Source organism: Oncorhynchus kisutch, linkage group LG22 (assembly GCF_002021735.2).
Source record: "Oncorhynchus kisutch isolate 150728-3 linkage group LG22, Okis_V2, whole genome shotgun sequence".
Lineage (NCBI taxonomy): Eukaryota > Metazoa > Chordata > Actinopteri > Salmoniformes > Salmonidae > Oncorhynchus > Oncorhynchus kisutch.
In genome coordinates, this window is record NC_034195.2 from 52825874 (window position 1) to 52846770 (window position 20897).

The 20897-nt window shown below is 45.2% G+C and overlaps 1 protein-coding gene across 1 annotated transcript in view; it reads left to right on the plus strand.

Moving 5' to 3' along the window:
- LOC109887114 (homeobox protein aristaless-like 4) overlaps positions 1–19233 on the plus strand; it is a 49484-nt gene extending 30251 nt beyond the window's left edge. Inside the window, exons 3-4 of the mRNA XM_031801593.1 lie at positions 15278–15406; positions 15819–19233. Coding sequence (XP_031657453.1) covers positions 15278–15406; positions 15819–16184 — 495 coding nt within the window. The 3' untranslated portion in view covers positions 16185–19233. The remainder of the gene's footprint in view (positions 1–15277; positions 15407–15818) is intronic.
- The last annotated feature ends 1664 nt before the right edge of the window (positions 19234–20897 follow it).

Sequence of the window (20897 nt, forward strand, 5' to 3'; positions counted from 1 at the left end):
TCTCCACCCCTCTCTCCCTCCCTCTCTCCACACCTCCCTCTCTCCATCACTCTCACAACCTCCCTCTCTCCACCTGTCTCGCTCCCTCTCTCCAACCCTCTCGCTCCCTCCCTCCATCCCTCTCGCTCCCTCCCTCTCTCCATCCCTCTCTCAACCTCCCTCTCTCCATCCCTCTCACACCCTCCCTCTCACAACCTCCCTCTCTCCACCCCTCTCTTTCTGCACTCCTTCCCTCTCACTTCCCTCTCCCCACCCTCTGCCTTTCCTCCTTACACCCCCCTCTGCTCTCTCTCCACCCCTCTCATTCCCTCCCTCTCTCCACCACCTTCTCCACCCCTCCCTCTCTCCACCCCTCTCATTCCCTCCCTCTCTCCACCCCTCTCTCTCCGCTCTCTCTCTCTGCTCTCTCTCCACCCCTCTCATTCCCTCCCTCTCTCCACAACCTTCTCCACCCCTCCCTCTCTCCACTCCTCTCATTCCCTCCCTCTCTCCCCTTCCTCCTGGCTGTGTAACATAAATAAAGCTCTATAATGGCTCAGTAAGCTGCCTTTAGCTGTCAACGTCTTTAGCAATTACTGCATCACTGCCGAGCTGCACTTCTAAGCCCCAGATCTCTCTCCCTCCCTCTCTCTCTCTCCCTCTCTCTCCCTCTCTCTCTCTCTCTCTCTCTCTCTCTGTCTTTGTCTTTGTCTCTCTCTCTCTCGCTCTCTCTCTCACTCTCTCTCCCTCTCTCTCTCTCTCTCTCTCTCTGTCTTTGTCTCTGTCTCTCTCTCTCGCTCTCTCTCTCTCTCTCGCTCTGTCTCTCTCTCTCTGCCTCTGCCTCTGCCTCTCTCTCTCTCTCTCTCTCTTCTCTCTCTCTCTCCCTGTTCTCTCTCTCCTCTCTCTCCCTGTCTCTCTCTCTCTCTCTCTCTCTGTCTCTGCCTCTCTCTGTCTCTGCCTCTCTCTGTCTCTGCCTCTCTCTCTCTCTCTCTGTCCCTGTCTCTCTTCCAATTCAATTCAATTGAAGGGCTTTATTGGCATGGGAAACATGTGTTAACATTGCCAAAGCAAGTGAGGTAGATAATATATAAAGTGAATATATAAAGTGAAATAAACAATACAAATTAACAGTAAACATTACACATACAGAAGTTTCAAAATAATAAAGACATTACAAATGTCATATTATATATACAGTGTTTTAACAATGTACAAATGGTTTAAAGGACACAAGATAAAATAAATATGCATAAATATGGGTTGTATTTACAATGGTGTGTGTTCTTCACTGGTTGCCCTTTTCTCGTGGCAACAGGTCACAAATCTTGCTGCTGTGATGGCAGACTGTGGAATTTCACCCAGTAGATATGGGAGTTTATCAAAATTGGATTTGTTTTCGAATTCTTGTGGATCTGTGTAATCTGAGGGAAATATGTGTCTCTAATATGGTCATACATTGGGCAGGAGGATAGGAAGTGCAGCTCAGTTTCCACCTCATTTGTGGGCAGTGAGCACATATCCTGTCTTCTCTTGAGAGCCCTGTCTGCCTATGGCAGCCTTTCTCAATAGCAAGGCTATGCTCACTGAGTCTGTACATAGTCAAAGCTTTCCTTAATTTTGGGTCAGTCACAGTGGTCAGGTATTCTGCCGCTGTGTACTCTCTGTGTAGGGCCAAATAGAATTCTAGTTTACTCAGTTTTTTTGTTAATTCTTTCCAATGTGTCAAGTAATTATCTTTTTGTTTTCTCATGATTTGGTTGGGTCTAATTGTGCTGCTGTCCTGGGGCTCTGTAGGGTGTGTTTGTGTTTGTGAACAGAGCCCCAGGACCAGCTTGCTTACGGGACTCTTCTCCAGGTTCATCTCTCTGTAGGTGATGGCTTTGTTATGGAAGGTTGGGAATCGCTTCCTTTTAGGTGGTTATAGAATTTAACGGGCTCTTTTCTGGATTTTGATAATTAGTGGGTATCGGCCTAATTCTGCTCTGCGTGCATTATTTGGTGTTCTACGTTGTACACGGAGGATATTTTTGCAGAATCTGCGTGCAGAGTCTCAATTTGGTGTTTGTCCCATTTTGTGGAAGTCTTGGTTGGTGAGCGGACCCCAGACCTCACAACCATAAAGGGGCAATGAGCTCTTATGACTGATTCAAGTATTTTTAGCCAAATCCTATTGGTATGTTGAAATTTATGTTCCTTTTGATGACATAGAATGCCCTTCTTGCCTTGCCTCTCTCTCTCTCTCTCTCTCTCTCTCTCTCTCTCTCTCTGTATTGGTTGCCATTGGTAGAAGTAGTGCTCTGTAATGGTTACCATTGGTAGAAGTAGTGCTCTGTAATGGTTACCATTGGTAGAAGTAGTGCTCTCTCTGTAATGTTACCATGGGTAGAAGTAGTGCTCTCTCTGTAATGGTTACCATTGGTAGAAGTAGTGCTCTCTCTGTATTGGTTGCCATTGGTAGAAGTAGTGCTCTCTCTGTAATGGTTACCATTGGTAGAAGTAGTGCTCTCTCTGTAATGGTTACCATTGGTAAAAGTAGTGCTCTCTCTGTAATGGTTACCATTGGTAGAAGTAGTGCTCTCTCTGTATTGGTTGCCATTGGTAGAAGTAGTGCTCTGTAATGGTTACCATTGGTAGAAGTAGTGCTCTGTAATGGTTACCATTGGTAGAAGTAGTGCTCTCTCTGTATTGGTTGCCATTGGGTAGAAGTAGTGCTCTGTAATGGTTGCCATTGGTAGAAGTAGTGCTCTGTAATGGTTACCATTGGTAGAAGTAGTGCTCTGTAATGGTTACCATTGGTAGAAGTAGTGCTCTCTCTGTAATGTTACCATTGGTAGAAGTAGTGCTCTCTCTGTAATGTTACCCATTGGTAGAAGTAGTGCTCTCTCTGTAATGGTTACCATTGGTAGAAGTAGTGCTCTGTAAAGGTTACCATTGGTAGAAGTAGTGCTCTCTCTGTAATGGTTACCATTGGTAGAAGTACTTGCTCTGTATTTGGTTTGCCATTGGTAGAAGTAGTGCTCTGTAATGGTTACCATTGGTAGAAAGTAGTGCTCTGTAATGGTTACCATTGGTAGAGTACTGCTCTGTAATGGTTACCATTGGTAGAAGTACTGCTCTGTAATGTTACCATTGGTAGAAGTAGTGCTCTGTAATGTTACCATTGGTAGAAGTAGTGCTCTCTCTGTAATGGTTACCATTGGTAGAAGTAGTGCTCTCTCTGTAATGTTACCATTGGTAGAAGTAGTGCTCTGTAATGTTACCATTGGTAGAAGTAGTGCTCTGTAATGTTACCATTGGTAGAAGTAGTGCTCTGTAATGTTACCATTGGTAGAAGTAGTGCTCTGTAATGTTACCATTGGTAGAAGTAGTGCTCTCTCTGTAATGGTTACCATTGGTAGAAGTAGTGCTCTCTCTGTAATGTTACCATTGGTAGAAGTAGTGCTCTGTAATGTTACCATTGGTAGAAGTAGTGCTCTCTCTGTAATGGTTACCATTGGTAGAAGTAGTGCTCTCTCTGTAATGGTTACCATTGGTTAGAAGTAGTGCTCTCTCTGTAATGGTTACCATTGGTAGAAGTAGTGCTCTGTAATGTTACCATTGGTAGAAGTAGTGCTCTCTCTGTAATGGTTACCATTGGTAGAAGTAGTGCTCTCTCTGTAATGGTTACCATTGGTAGAAGTAGTGCTCTCTCTGTAATGTTACCATTGGTAGAAGTAGTGCTCTGTAATGTTACCATTGGTAGAAGTAGTGCTCTCTCTGTAATGGTTACCAATTGTAGAAGTAGTGCTCTCTCTGTAATGTTACCCATTGGTAGAAAGTTAGTGCTCTCTCTGTAATGTTACCATTGGTAGAAGTAGTGCTCTGTAATGTACCCATTGGTAGAAGTAGTGCTCTGTAATGTTACCATTGGTAGAAGTAGTGCTCTGTAATGGTTTACCATTGGTAGAAGTCGTGCTCCTGTAATGTTACCATTGGTAGAAGTAGTGCTCTCTCTGTAATGGTTACCATTGGTAGAAGTAGTGCTCTCTCTGTAATGTTACCATTGGTAGAAGTAGTGCTCTGTAATGTTACCATTGGTAAGAAGTAGTGCTCTCTCTGTAATGGTTACCATTGGTAGAAGTAGTGCTCTCTCTGTATGTTACCATTGGTAGAAGTAGTGCTCTGTAATGTTACCATTGGTAGAAGTAGTGCTCTCTCTGTAATGGTTACCATTGGTAGAAGTAGTGCTCTCTCTGTAATGTTACCATTGGTAGAAGTAGTGCTCTCTCTGTAATGTTACCATTGGTAGAAGTAGTGCTCTGTAATGTTACCATTGGTAGAAGTAGTGCTCTCTCTGTAATGGTTACCATTGGTAGAAGTAGTGCTCTCTCTGTAATGTTACCATTGGTAGAAGTAGTGCTCTCTCTGTAATGGTTACACATAAACTATGACATCATATTTATCCTGTTTTACTACAACAGAAACTATGACATCATATACAGTTTAAGTCGGAAATTCACATGCACACAGGCAAGCCCCTAAAAACATATATTATATATTTATATCTATATTTATTTTGTTTGCTACTATAGTTGAAGTGTTTTCTATTTACCTTTTTAGATTTTCATAAATTCATATTTTTTGTACAGTTGAAGTCGGAAGTTTACATACACTTAGGTTGGAGTCATTAAAACTCGTTTTTCAACCACTCCACAAATTTCTCGTTAACAACTATAGTCTTGGTAAGTCGGTTAGGACATCTACTTTGTGCATGACACAAGTAATTTTTCCAACAATTGTTTACAGACAGATTATTTCACTTATAATTCACTGTATCGGCAATTCCAGTGGGGTCAGAAGTTAAAATACACTAAGTTGACTGTGCCTTTAAACAGCTTGGAAAATTCCCCAAAAGGATGTCATGGCTTTAGAAGCTTCTGATAGGCTAATTGATATCATTTGAGTCAATTGAGGTGTACCTGTGGATGTATTTCAAGGCCTACCTTCAAACTCGGAGCCTCTTTACTTGACATCATGGGAATATTAAAAGAAATCAGTCAAGACCTCAGAAAATAAATGTAGACCTCCACAAGTCTGGTTCATTCTTGGGAGCAATTTCCAAACACCTGAAAGGTACCACGTTAATCTGAGCAAACAATAGTACGCAAGTATCGCAAGTATAAACACCATGGGAACACGCAGTCGTCATAACCGCTCAGGAAGGAGACTCGTTCTGTCTCCTTGACATGAACGTACTTTGGTGTGAAAAGTGCAAATCAATCCCAGAACAACAGCAAAGGACCGTGTGAAGATGCTGGAGGAACAGGTACAAAAGTATCTATATCCACAGTAAAACGAGTCCTATCTCGACATAACCTGAAAGGCTTCTCAGCAAGGAAGAAACTGCTGCTCCAAAACAGCCATAAAAAATCCAGACTATGGTTTGCAATTGCACATGGGGTCAAAGATCGTACTTTTTGGAGAAATGTCCTCTGGTCTGATGAAACAAAAATAGAACTGTTGGCCATAATGACCATCGTTATGTTTGGAGGAAAAAGGGGGAGGCTTGCAAGCCGAAGAACACCATCCCCCAACCGTGAAGCACGGGAGTGGCAGCATCATGTTGTGGGGGTGCTTTGCTGCAGGAGGGACTGGTGCACTTCACAAAATAGATGGCATCTTGAGGAAGGATAATTATGTCGATATATTGAAGCAACATCTGAAGACCTCAGTCAGGAAGTTAAAACTTGGTCGCAAATGGGTCTCCCAAATGGACAATGACCCCAAGCATACTTCCAAAGTTGTGGCAAAATGGCTTAAGGACAACAAAGTCAAGGTATTGGAGTGACCAGTTCTGCCCAAATTTGGGGGCAGAACTGAAAAAGCGTGTGCGAGCAAGGAGGCCTACAAACCTGACTCAGTTACACCAGCTCTGTCAGGAGGAATGGGCCAAAATTCACCCAACTTATTGTGGGAAGCTTCTGGAAGGCTACCCAAAACGTTTGACCCAAGTTAAACAATTATTATTCTGACTTTTCACATTCTTAAAATAAAGTGGTGATCCTAACTGACCTACTAGGATTAAATGTCAGGAATTGTGAAAAACTGAGGTTAAATGTATTTGGCTAAGGTTTTTTAAATTTCCGACTTCAAACTGTATATGAAGATGTTGTGAGTTCTGGGAGAACAGTGCAGACAGAGAGAGAGAGAGAGAGAGAGAGAGAGAGAGAGAGAGAGAGAGAGAGACAGAGAGACAGAGAAACAGAGAGAGAGAGACAGAGAGAGAGAGAGAGACAGACAGACAGAGACAGAGACAGAGACAGAGACAGAGACAGAGACAGAGAGAGAGAGAGAGAGAGAGAGAGAGAGAGAGAGAGAGAGAGAGAGAGACAGAGAGACAGAGAGAGAGAGACAGAGAAACAGAGAGAGAGAGAGACAGAGAGAGAGAGACAGAGAAAGAGAGAGACAGAGAGAGAGAGACAGAGACAGAGAGAGACAGAGACAGAGAGACAGAGAGAGAAAGAGAGACAGAGAGAGAGAGAGACAGAGAGAGAGACAGAGAGAGAGAGAGAGAGAGATGTTGTGTAATGTTTACTGTTAATTTTTAACAGAGTTTAAATGTATTTGACTCAGGTGTATGTAAACTTCTGACTTCAACTGTAACTCCCATGACAGCGGGGTAAAGACAAACCAGAATGGGTCAAGAAAGAAACTGTCCAATACAGTTTAGAATTGGGTTCATATTTTATCTCCCAGGGTTCTCCGTCAGATTGTGTTTCTAATTCACTGACGCTATCTAAAATTGAGTTTATTAGGATTTATTAGATGTTGCACAATGCTGCAACTACTTTTCTAGGTTTCCACACGAAACATAAACTACATGACAAAAGTTCAGAACAGTTATAGTCGAGAAGACAATAATCAGAACGTCATATACACTGAGAGAGAGAGAGAGAGAGAGAGAGATGATCAAACACAGATCTTAGAATCAACTATTAAAGACTACCAGAACCCACTGGATTCTCCAATTACATTGAAAGAGTTACAGGACAAAATAAAAACCCTCCAACCCAAAAAGGCCTGTGGTGTTGATGGTATCCTCAATGAAATGATCAAATATACAGACAACAAATTCCAATTGGCTATACTAAAACTCTTTAACATCATACTTAGCTCTGGCATCTTCCCCAATATTTGGAACCAAGGACTGATCACCCCAATCCACAAAAGTGGAGACAAATTTGACCCCAATAACTACCGTGGAATATGTGTCAACAGTAACCTTGGGAAATTCCTCTGCATTATTATTAACAGCAGACTCGTACATTTCCTCAATGAAAACAATGTTCTGAGCAAATGTCAAATTGGCTTTTTACCAAATTACCGTACAACAGACCATGTATTCACCCTGCACACCCTAATTGACAATCAAACAAACCAAAACAAAGGTAAAGTCTTCTCATGCTTTGTTGATTTCAAAAAAGCCTTCGACTCAATCTGGCATGAGGGTCTGCTATACAAACTGATGGAAAGTGGTGTTGGGGGTAAAACATACGACATTATAAAATCCATGTACACAAACAACAAGTGTGCGGTTAAAATTGGCAAAAAACACACACATTTCTTCACCCAGGGTCGTGGGGTTAGACAGGGATGCAGCTTAAGCCCCACCCTCTTCAACATATATATCAACGAATTGGCGAGGGCACTAGAAAAGTCTGCAGCACCCGGCCTCCCCCTGCTAGAATCCAAAGTCAAATGTCTGCTGTTTGCTGATGATCTGGTGCTTCTGTCACCAACCAAGGAGGGCCTACAGCAGCACCTAGATCTTATGCACAGATTCTGTCAGACCTGGGCCCTGACAGTAAATCTCAGTAAGACCAAAATAATGGTGTTCCAAAAAAGGTCCAGTCACCAGGACCACAAATACAAATTCCATCTAGACACTGTTGCCCTAGAGCACACAAAAAACTATACATACCTTGGCCTAAACATCAGCACCACAGGTAACTTCCACAAAGCTGTGAACGATCTGAGAGACAAGGCAAGAAGGGCATTCTATGCCATCAAAAGAAACATAAATTTCAACATACCAATTAGGATCTGGCTAAAAATACTTGAATCAGTCATAGAGCCCATTGCCCTTTATGGTTGTGAGGTCTGGGGTCCGCTCACCAACCAAGACTTCACAAAATGGGACAAACACCAAATTGAGACTCTGCACGCAGAATTCTGCAAAAATATCCTCCGTGTACAACGTAGAACACCAAATAATGCATGCAGAGCAGAATTAGGCCGATACCCACTAATTATCAAAATCCAGAAAAGAGCTGTTAAATTCTACAACCACCTAAAAGGAAGCGATTCACAAACCTTCCATAACAAAGCCATCACCTACAGAGAGATGAACCTGGAGAAGAGTCCCCTAAGCAAGCTGGTCCTGGGGCTCTGTTCACAAACACAAACACACACTACAGAGCCCCAGGACAGCAGCACAATTAGACCCAACCAAATCATGAGAAAACAAAAAGATAACTACTTAACACATTGGAAAGAATTAACAAAAAAACAGAGCAAACTAGAATGCTATTTGGCCCTACACAGAGAGTACACAGCGGCAGAATACCTGACCACTGTGACTGACCCAAAATTAATTAAAGCCTTGACTATGTACAGACTCAGTGAGCATAGCCTTGCTATTGAGAAAGGCCGCCGTAGGCAGACGTGGCTCTCAAGAGAAGACAGGCTATGTGCTCACTGCCCACAAAATGAGGTGGAAACTGAGCTGCACTTCCTAACCTCCTGCCCAATGTATGACCATATTAGAGAGACATATTTCCCTCAGATTACACAGATCCACAAAGAATTCGAAAACAAATCCAATTTTGAAAAACTCCCATATCTACTGGGTGAAATTCCACAGTGTGCCATCACAGCAGCAAGATTTGTGACCTGTTGCCACGAGAAAAGGGCAACCAGTGAAGAACAAACACCATTGTAAATACAACCCATATTTATGCTTATTTATTTTATCTTGTGTCCTTTAGCCATTTGTACATTGTTAGAACACTGTATATATATATAATATGACATTTGTAATGTCTTTACTGTTTTGAAACTTCTGTATGTGTAATGTTTACTGTTAATTTTGGTTGTTTTTCACTTTATATATTCACTTTGTATGTTGTCTACCTCACTTGCTTTGGCAATGTTAACACATGTTTCCCATGCCAATAAAGCCCTTGAATTGAATTGAATTGAATTGAGAGAGAGAAGTGAGTTTTCCTGTTCAGGTGAGCTAACGTCATGGCTCTTGTGTTTTTATGCTAACCAGTGTGCTCTCTGTGCAGTTATTATGCTGGTTCTGGTCCTGCTAGCTGAACCGGGTTGCTGCTCTGCTGTGGGAATAGGAGACGAGCGTCAGTGATGAACATCACGTCTGACTTCATAATGTTCCCTCAGTGATCTCTCTTCACAACTATTTGGCCTCATGCCTCCTCGTGTTCCTACTGCCGCACAGCGGGAAGCAGACACACAGACAGACACACATACAGACACACATACAGACACACATACAGACACACATACAGACACACACAGACACACACACAGACACACATACAGACACACATACAGACACACATACATACACACATACAGACACACACAGACACACACACAGACACACACGCAGACACACACACAGACACACATACAGACACACATACAGACACACATACAGACACACATACAGACACACATGCAGACACACATGCAGACACACATACAGACACACATACAGACACACATACAGACACACACACAGACACACATACAGACACACACACAGACACACATACAGACACACATACAGACACACACACAGACACACACACAGACACACACACGAACACATACAGACACACACACAGACACACAGACAGACACACATACAGACACACATACAGACACACACAGACCCACACACATACAGACACACACACAGACACACACACAGACACACATACAGACACACACACAGAACACACATACAGACACACATACAGACACACATACAGATACACACACAGACACACATACAGACACACACACAGACACACATACAGACACACATACAGACACACACACAGACACACATACAGACACACACACAGACACACATACAGACCACACATACAGACACACACACAGATACACACACAGACACACACACAGACACACATACAGACACACACACAGACACACACACAGACACACATACAGACACACAGACAGACACACATACAGACACACATACAGACACACATACAGACACACATACAGACACACATACAGACACACACCACAGACACACACACATACACACACACATACACACACACAGACACACATACAGACACACATACAGACACACAGACAGACACCACAGACAGACACACAGACATACACACATACAGACACACATACAGACACACATACAGACACACATACAGACACACATACATACAGACACACAGACACACACACAGACACACATACAGACACACATACAGACACACATACAGACACACATACAGACACACACACACACAGACACACACACATACACACACATACAGACACACATACAGACACACATACAGACACACATACAGACACACATACAGACACACATACAGACACACATACAGAGAGCAAAATCCTCAGCGATATATGACCCACAATGCACCCAGAGCCTTAGAGGAGTGTTAAATGGGTGTGTGTGTGTGTGTGTAGCTAGTCCACTGCTCCAGTCTGTGAGTCTCCAGAGGGTCAGGGGGGTTAGCTGAGGAAAGCCAAGGGCTTAGGCGTCAGGAAATTAAACATTAAATGAAAACAATCTCCAGTTTGAACATTCTCCTATCTCACTTTCCAATATCCCCACTTCCCTTCACCGAATAGAAAGGGAGGAGAGAAAGAGAGAGTGAGATGGAGATAGAGGGGAGGAGAGAAAGAGAGAGACAGAGAGAGAGGGGAGGAGAGAAAGAGAGAGAGGGGAGGAGAGAAAGAGAGAGAGGGGAGGAGAGAAGAGAGATGGAGAGAGAGGGGAGGAGAGAAAGAGAGAGACGGAGAGAGAGGGGAGGAGAGAAAGAGAGAGAGGGGAGGAGAGAAAGAGAGAGAGGGGAGGAGAGAAAGAGAGAGATGGAGAGAGAGGGGAGGAGAGAAAGAGAGAGTGAGAAACTTTCTCCCAACCCCTCTCCCCCAACCCCCTCTACCTCTCTCCCCCCAACCCCCAACCCCCTTTCCTCCAACCCCCCTCTCTCCCAACCCCCAACCCCCTCTCCACTCTCTCCCAACCCCAAACCCCCTCTCCCAACCCCTTCTCCCCTTTCCTCCAACCCCCCTCTCCCCTCTCTCCCAACCCCAACCCCCTCTCCCCCTCTCCACTCTCTCCCCCTCTCCACTCTCTCCCAGCCCCCTCTCCCCCCTATCCCCTCTCTCCCAACCCCCTCACCTCTCTCCCCCAACCCCAACCCCTCTCCCCAAACCCCTTCTCCCCTTTCCCCAACCCACTCTCCCCCTCTCCCCTCTCCTCCAAATCAAATCAAATCAAATGTATTTATATAGCCCTTCGTACATCAGCTGATATCTCAAAGTGCTGTACAGAAACCCAGCCTAAAACCCCAAACAGCAAGCAATGCAGGTGTAGAAGCACGGTGGCTAGGAAAAACTCCCTAGAAAGGCCAATACCTAGGAAGAAACCTAGAGAGGCTATGTGGGGTGGCCAGTCCTCTTCTGGCTGTGCCGGGTAGAGATTATAACAGAACATGGCCAAGATGAGCTGATCTTGCTGATCCAACCCCTCTCCCCTTCGCCCCTCTCCCCTCTTCCCCCTCTTCCCTCTCTCCCAAACCCTTTCCTCCTCTCCCTTCTCCCCAACACCTCTCCCCAGGAGTTTCTCCACCTCTACCCCAACCCCCTCTCCCCCGGGACTTTCTCCCCGAATCACTCTCTCCTCTCATTCTCTCCCCTCTCCCCCAACCCCTCACCCTTTCTCAACTCTCCCCAACCCCTCTCCCACAACACCTGTCCCCAACCCCTCTCCCCCAACCCCTCTCCCCCTCTACCCTCTCTCTCAAACCCTCTCCCCCTCTCCAACACCTCTCCCCCAACCCCTCTCCCCAAACCCCTCTTCCCCAGTACTATCTCTCCCCCTCTCCTCAGGACTTTCTCCCCAAATCCCTCTCCTCTCTCCCCCAACTCCTCTTCTCCTCTCTCCCCCAAATCCTCACCCCTCTCCCCTATCCCACAACCTCTCTCCCCTCTCCTGAACCCTCTCTCCCCTCTCCAAAACCCTCCCCCCCAACACCTCTCCCACAACCCCTTCCCCTCTCACCCTCTCCCTCAACCCCTCTCCCCCAACCCATCTCCCCTCTCCCCCAGGACTCTCTCCCCTCTCCCCTAACCCCTCTCCTCCTCTCCCCAACCTCTCACCCCCAACCTCTCTCGCCATGACTTTCTCCCCCAACCCCCAACCCCCTCCCCATTTCCCCTCTCCCCAACCCTTTCCCCTCTCCCCAACCACTTTCCCCCTATCCCCCAACCCCTCTCCCCCTCTCTCAACTCTCCCCAACCCCTCTCCCCCTCTCCCCAACCACTCTCCCACTCTCCCTTCTCCCCCAACCCCTCTCCCCCTCTCTCAACTCTCCACAACCCCTCTCCCCTTCTCTCCCTCTCCCCAACCACTCTCCCCCTCTCCCCAACCACTCTCCCTTCTCCCCCAACCCTTTCTATCTATTTCAATACTCACCAACATACTGTACAGTAAGACAAAGACTCAGTGCATCTCTTCTAGAATATGTGGCAGTGGTTTTAGTGGTTGTTGAATGTACTATATGAGAGGAGTCCTGTTGTGATGACAGCGGAGGTGAGCACACCTAGTCTAGTCTACTGTGTGATTGATGAGATGCTTCAGGTCCACATGTGGATGAGATGCTGCAGGTCCACATGTGGTTCACATACAACATTACAAGGGAGGAGAGCTCAGCAACCTGCAGTGACAATGAGACACGGCACCCAGAGAAACATCAACAGAACTTTAAAGACACGTCAACCCTGCAACCTATGGCAGGGCCTTAAACCACCCTCTCGGTGGTTGAGACCGTCTCATGTCAGGCTACTCTCACTAGTTGAATGTGTAGATGGTTTTCTTCACCCTCGGTGGTTTAGACACTCTCATGTCAGGCTACTCTCACTAGTTGAATGGAGTATTTTTCTGGTTTGTCATAACAAAGGCAGGTCTATCAAAATGTATCCATGTATCTCTGTTTGGGATATGGTGGATCTTTGATGAAAAGGTTTGATCTGGAACCAAAAAGGGTTCCACCTAGAACAAAAAGCATTCTATCTGGAACTAAAAAGGGTTCCACCTGGAACAAAAAGCATTCTATCTGGAACCAAAAAGGGTTCCACTTGGAACCAAAAAGGGTTCCACTTGGAACCAAAACTTTTTCAACCTGGAACCAAAAAGTGTTTTACCTGGAACTACATACAGTTGAAGTAGGAAGTTTACGTACACTTAGGTTGGAGTCATTAAAACTAGTTTTTCAACCACTCCACAAATTTCTTGTTGACTATAGTTTTGGCAAGTTGGTTAGTACATCTACTTTATGCATGACACAAGTATTTTTTTCAAAAATTGTTTACAGAGATGATTTCATTTATAAATCACTGTATCGCAATTCCAGTGGCTCAGAAGTTTACATAAAGTTGACTGGGCCTTTAAACAGCTTGGAAAATTCCAGAAAAGGATGTCATGGCTTTAGCAGCTTCTGATAGGCTAATTGACATCATTTGAGTCAATTGGAGGTGTACCTGTGGATGTATTTTAAGGCCTACCTTCAAACTCAGAGCCTATTTGCTTGACATCATGGGATTTTTTTTTTAAAGACCTAAAAGAATTGTAAACCTCCACATGTCTGTTCATTCTTGGGAGCAACTTCCAAACACCTGAAGGTACCACGTTCATCTGTACAAACAATAGTATGCAAGTATAAACACCATGGGACCACGTAGCCGTCATACCGCTCAGGAAGGAGACGCATTCTGTCTCCTAGAGATGAACGTACGTTGGTGCGAAAAGTGCAAATAAATCCCAGAACAACAGCAAAGGACCTTGTGAAGATGCTGGAGAAAACAGGTACAAAAGTATCTATATCCACAGTAAAACAAGTCCTATATCGACATAACCTGAAAGGCCGCTCAGCAAGGAAGAAACCACTGCTCCAAAACCGCCATAAAAAAGCCAGACTACGGTTTGCAACTGCACATGGGGACAAATATCGTACTTTTTGGAGAAATGTCTTCTGGTCTGATGAAACAAAAATAGAACTGTTGGCCATAATGACCATCGTTATGTTTGGAGGGAAAGGGTAGGCTTGCAAGCCGAAGAACACCATCCCAACCGTGAAGCACGGGGGTGGCAGCATCATGTTGTGGGGGTGCTTTGCTGCAGGAGGGACCAGTGCACTTCACAAAATAGATGGCATCATTAGGCAGGAAAATTATGTGGCTATACTGAAGCAACATCTGAAGACATCAGTCAGGAAGTTAAAGCTTAGTCGCAAATGGGTCTTCCAAATGGACAATGACCCCAAGCATAATTCCAAAGTTGTGGAAAAATGGCTTAAGGACAACGAAGTCAAGGTATTGGAGTGATGAAAAAAAGAAATAATTCTCTCTACTATTATTCTGACATTTCACATTCTTAAAATAAAGTGGTGATCCTAACTGACCTAAGTCAGAATTTTTATTAGGATTAAATGTCAGGAATTGTGAAAAACTGAGTTTAAATATATTTGGCTAAGGTGTATGTAAACGTCCGACTTCAACTGTTCTCCTACAGCGACAGCCTTCATTTAACTACGCAAGTCAGTTAAGAACAAATTCTTATCTACAATGACAGCTTACCGAGGAACAGTGGGTTAACTGCCTTGTTCTGTGGCGGAACAATATATTTGTACCGCTCATCAGCTCAGGGATTCGATCCAGAAACCTTTTGGTTATTGGCCCAACACTCTAACCACTAGGCTACCTGGTTCTAATAGCCCCTGTTTTCTAAGAGTGTTGTTTCTGATTTATCCTCCTCCTCTCCCCCATGACACCATTATGAATCAGATGAGACTGAGCCCATGACACCATTATGAATCAGACGAGACTGAGCCCATGACACCATTATGAATCAGCTGAGACTGAGCCCATGACACCATTATGAATCAGCTGAATTGTTATTTCTGATGTGTCCTCTTCCTGTCTGCAGGTGTGGTTCCAGAACCGCCGTGCTAAGTGGAGGAAGAGGGAGAGGTTTGGTCAGATGCAGCAGGTCAGGACTCACTTCTCTACTGCCTACGAGCTACCCCTCCTCACCAGGCCAGAGAACTACACACAGGTACAGGAGGGATGGGATAGCGCTCATGACTACAGTATGAACAAGCATGGAAGTGAAAGAATAAGAGTAATCCAGAGGAGGCTGGTGGGGTGAGCTATAGGAAGACGTTCTCAGGGTATAAATGGAACGGTATCAGACGTATGGAAACCACACGTTTGACTCCGATCCATTAATTCCATTCCAGACATTACTACAAGCCCACCAGCCTCCTCTGGAGTAATCTCTTGTGAAGTAAAAGTGGAGATTTTAACTGGAATGTTTGGGTTGTTCTGTCAAAGGGGATTGACTGAATCTGCTGTTTCTGCCACTTTTTCCTCCAGAAGTAAAATCAAGTTAGTCAGCATTTTGTTTCTCTGGGTTACAATATTTGATTTCTCTTAAACCTCCTGCTCTTGTCTGTTCCTCCATGTAGATCCAGAACCCATCGTGGCTAGGTGTTGGCAGCGGTGTCTCTCCTGTACCTGGCTGTGTGGTGCCCTGTGACGGGTCAGTCACCTCCTGCATGCCTCCCCACCCTCATGGAGGGGTCTCCGACTACCTAGGCGTGCCCAGCCCGGGCGTAATGGGGCATGAGGGTCACATGGGACAGACACACATAGGAAGTCTCTTTGGGGCTGGAGGAATGGGCGGAGGAATGGGCGGAGGAATGGGCGGAGCGGGTGGTGGCCTCAGCGGATATGACCTGACCAGTGTCGACCCAGACAGAAAGTCTTCTAGTATCGCGGCGCTGCGTATGAAAGCTAAGGAACACAGCGCTGCCATCTCCTGGAACACATGATGCTATGGGATTGTTCCTGGGTCTGGCCCCACCCTGGTCAGACACGCCCTAACCCTGCCTCCTCATCCATACTCTCCTGAACCTGGACAAGGCCATGCCCAGTACTGGGAAGGAGGAAGAGGAGGAGCAGGACGAGGAGGAAGGTCAGGATGGGACTACGACTACGCCACCTGATAGCACTAATAATACCAAAGCAGGTGAAATGAATGAACTACAACCCGAGACGATAGGAGAGACCATCACAGGAAACGATTCAGCAGCTTTAGAATGATATCAACAATGACGTCACCATGACAATCAGCATGAGACGCTGAGAAAAGAAGACGCTAGACAGAGGGAGTGGTGCTACTTGATCTCTCAGACCTCTGAAGGGGGAACGTGCCATTTTCCCTGTCCCTCTTTATTCCCTATGCCCACCACCCTGTGTCTCTTTATTCTCTATGCCCATCACCCTGTCCCTCTTTATTCTCTATGCCCATCACCCTGTGCCTCTTTATTCTCTATGCCCATCACCCTGTGTCTCTTTATTCTCTATGCCCATCACCCTGTGCCTCTTTATTCTCTATGCCCACCACCCTGTGCCTCTTTATTCTCTATGCCCACCACCCTGTGCCTCTTTATTCTCTATGCCCACCACCCTGTGCCTCTTTATTCTCTATGCCCACCACCCTGTGCCTCTTTATTCTCTATGCCCATCACCCTGTGCCTCTTTATTCTCTATGCCCATCACCCTGTGCCTCTTTATTCCCTATGCCAACCACCCTGTGCCTCTTGTTCTGTTGAAACCCCACCACCTGAAACAAATCTGCTTCAAGCCGGCCTGGTTCCTCTGAGGACACAACGACACGTTGCAAAAACCCCCATTACAAACACTACAACTCTAATGAGCAAAACTCCTTGATCAAGAGCACTGACGAACCAGAGCAAAGTCTTCATGAATCAGCCTCAATCATAACTTTTCTCTTTCTTCTCACAGCGACACAATGACCAATTGTCTAAGAGGTATTAATGGTAATAAGTGAACATCTGAAAAACATCTGTGTTTGGTTTTGACTGCATGGGATGTGTTGGCAGCTGTAACCCTGTTTCTAGGTTCCTATAACTATGGGCGACACAAGCGACACGTGTCCATGCCAATTTGGTTGGGGGGAGTGGAGGGCGGAGAGCAGAAAGTGTACACTTGGCAATCATATCAAGTGAATGTGTAATTTCCTCCCCATAGGACCGCCTCCCTCACAGCGCCAATCTATCAGGTTACAGGAAACACATTCTCCCCTAGCAACAGGCAGGAATAACACAGAAACACTAGTCAGTGATTGGGCCTGTCATTAGACAGTGATTGGGCCTGTCATTAGACAGTGATTGGGCCTGTCATTAGACAGTGATTGGGCCTGTCACTAGACAGTGATTGGGCCTGTCACTAGACAGTGATTGGGCCTGTCATTAGACAGTGATTGGGCCTGTCACTAGACAGTGATTGGGCCTGTCACTAGATAGTGATTGGGCCTGTCACTATACAGTTATTGGGCCTGTCACTAGTCAGTGATTGGGCCTGTCATTAGACAGTGATTGGGCCTGTCATTAGACAGTGATTGGGCCTGTCATTAGACAGTGATTGGGCCTGTCATTAGACAGTGATTGGGCCTGTCATTAGACAGTGATTGGGCCTGTCATTAGATAGTGATTGGGCCTGTCACTAGACAGTGATTGGGCCTGTCATTAGACAGTGATTGGGCCTGTCACTAGACAGTGATTGGGCCTGTCACTAGACAGTGATTGGGCCTGTCACTAGACAGTGATTGGGCCTGTCACTAGACAGTGATTGGGCCTGTCATTAGACAGTGATTGGGCCTGTCATTAGACAGTGATTGGGCCTGTCATTAAATAGTGATTGGGCCTGTCACTAGACAGTGATTGGGCCTGTCACTAGACAGTGATTGGGCCTGTCATTAGACAGTGATTGGGCCTGTCACTAGATAGTGATTGGGCCTGTCACTAGACAGTGATTGGGCCTGTCATTAGACAGTGATTGGGCCTGTCACTAGATAGTGATTGGGCCTGTCATTAGACAGTGATTGGGCCGGTCACTAGATAGTGATTGGGCCTGTCACTAGATAGTGATTGGGCCTGTCATTAGACAGTGATTGGGCCTGTCACTACATAGTGATTGGGCCTGTCACTAGATAGTGATTGGGCCTGTCATTAGACAGTGATTGGGCCTGTCACTAGATAGTGATTGGGCCTGTCATTAGACAGTGATTGGGCCTGTCACTAGATAGTGATTGGGCCTGTCATTAGACAGTGATTGGGCCTGTCATTAGACAGTGATTGGGCCTGTCATTAGACAGTGATTGGGCCTGTCACTAGACAGTGATTGGGCCTGTCACTAGACAGTGATTGGACCTGTCATTAGATAGTGATTGGGCCTGTCACTAGACAGTGATTGGGCCTGTCACTAGACAGTGATTGGACCTGTCATTAGATAGTGATTGGGCCTGTCATTAGACAGTGATTGGGCCTGTCACTAGACAGTGATTGGGCCTGTCATTAGACAGTGATTGGGCCTGTCACTAGACAGTGATTGGGCCTGTCATTAGACAGTGATTGGGCCTGTCACTAGACAGTGATTGGGCCTGTCACTAGACAGTGATTGGGCCTGTCATTAGACAGTGATTGGGCCTGTCATTAGACAGTGATTGGGCCTGTCACTAGACAGTGATTGGGCCTGTCACTAGACAGTGATTGGGCCTGTCATTAGACAGTGATTGGGCCTGTCACTAGATAGTGATTGGGCCTGTCACTAGATACTAGACAGTGATTGGGCCTGTCACTAGACAGTGATTGGGCCTGTCATTAGACAGTGATTGGGCCTGTCACTAGATAGTGATTGGGCCTGTCACTAGATACTAGACAGTGATTGGGCCTGTCATTAGATAGTGATTGGGCCTGTCACTAGTCAGTGATTGGGCCTGTCACTAGTCAGTGATTGGGCCTGTCACTAGACAGTGATTGGGCCTGTCACTAGACAGTGACTCCCTCCCTCCCTCCCTCCCTCCCTCCCTCCCTCCCTCCCTCCCTCCCTCCCTCCCTCCCTCCCTCCCTCCCTCCCTCCCTCCCTCCCTCCCTCCCTCCCCATAAAAGTCTCGGTGAGGATTCAGAATATGAAAATTGCATGTCATTCTGCCATTTTGACTCCATTAAATGTAATGTACAGGCTATCAAACCTGATCAGGCCTAACAACAAAACAAATGATGACGCTAATTGACGTGAGGCTCATGTCTTCTCCTGCCCTGTAGACATGAGCTTCACAGTAGTACTTACTGTTCCTCCAAGATAGCGCCCCACTCCTCTAAATCCTCTAAATCCTCTAACTCCTCTAAATCCCCTAACTCCTCTAAATCCTCTAACACCTTTAAATCCTCTAAATCCTCTAACTCTAATCCCCATAGGGCCTCTAACTCCTCTAAATCCTCTAACTCTAATCCCCATAGAGCCTCTAACTCCTCTAAATCCTCTAACTCTAATATCTGTAGGCTCTCTAAATCCTCTAACTCCTCTAAATCCCCTAAATCCTCTAACTCCTCCAAATCCTCTAACTCCTCTAAATCCTCTAACTCTAATATCTGTAGGCTTTCTAAATCCTCTAAATCCTCTAACTCCTCTAAATCCCCTAAATCCTCTAACTCCTCTAACTCCTCTAAATCCTCTAACTCTAATCCCCATAGGGTCTCTAACTCCTCTAAATCCTCTAAATCCTTTAACTCTAATCCCCATAGGCTCTCTAAATCCTCTAACTCCTCTAAATCCTCTAACTCTAATCCCCATAGGGCCTCTAACTCCTCTAAATCCTCTAACTCTAATCCCCATAGGGCCTCTAACTCCTCTAAATCCTCTAACTCTAATCCCCATCGGCTCTCTAAATCCTCTAACTCCTCTAACTCTAATCCCCATCGGCTCTCTAAATCCTCTAACTCCTCTAAATTCTCTAACTAATATCTCCTTCTATTTTGATACTACTGATACAGAACAACAGAGAATCCTAGTTATGTTAATTAATGTGTACACTTTTAGTAGAGTAATGTTTTTTGTGCACATTGTTTTTTGGGGGTGGGCTGGGGCATTTGTTCAATGATGGCTCTTTCAGAGAAACCGTTAGCCTTGAAAATGTAAATCATATTGAGTTTTTTAAAAGTATTAACCTCGTTCTTTGCCATAATGTGTAAGAAATGCTGTGCGCTCGTCTGATGTTTCTCCGCTGGACATTCCCTCGTTTCAGAAGCCACACGGATCTTGCGAGATTAAATAAATATGCTCTTCCGTACAGCGAGATCAGTGGCTCGCAAGGATAGATTTTTACCCAGGTTGAAATATATTTCTAATTAATTTGCTTGTGGCTTTAAAGCTTTAAAGTGTTTAAAGTTTTTTTGGTATATTCATTTTGTATTATTTTTGATTTTTGATTGTGCCTTAATTATAATTTTGTGTGCCATTGCAATAAGTTATTGGAATTACAACAAATGTTTTAGACTCTTCCTTTGGGGCAGCAGTTTATCTGAATAAGTCAACACTGAGTCGCTGTTGGTCTTACCTGAATAAGTCAACACTGAGTCTCTGTTGGTCTTATCTGAATAAGTCAACACTAAGCCACTGTTGGTCTTATCTGAATAAGTCAACACTAAGCCACTGTTGGTCTTATCTGAATAAGTCAACAC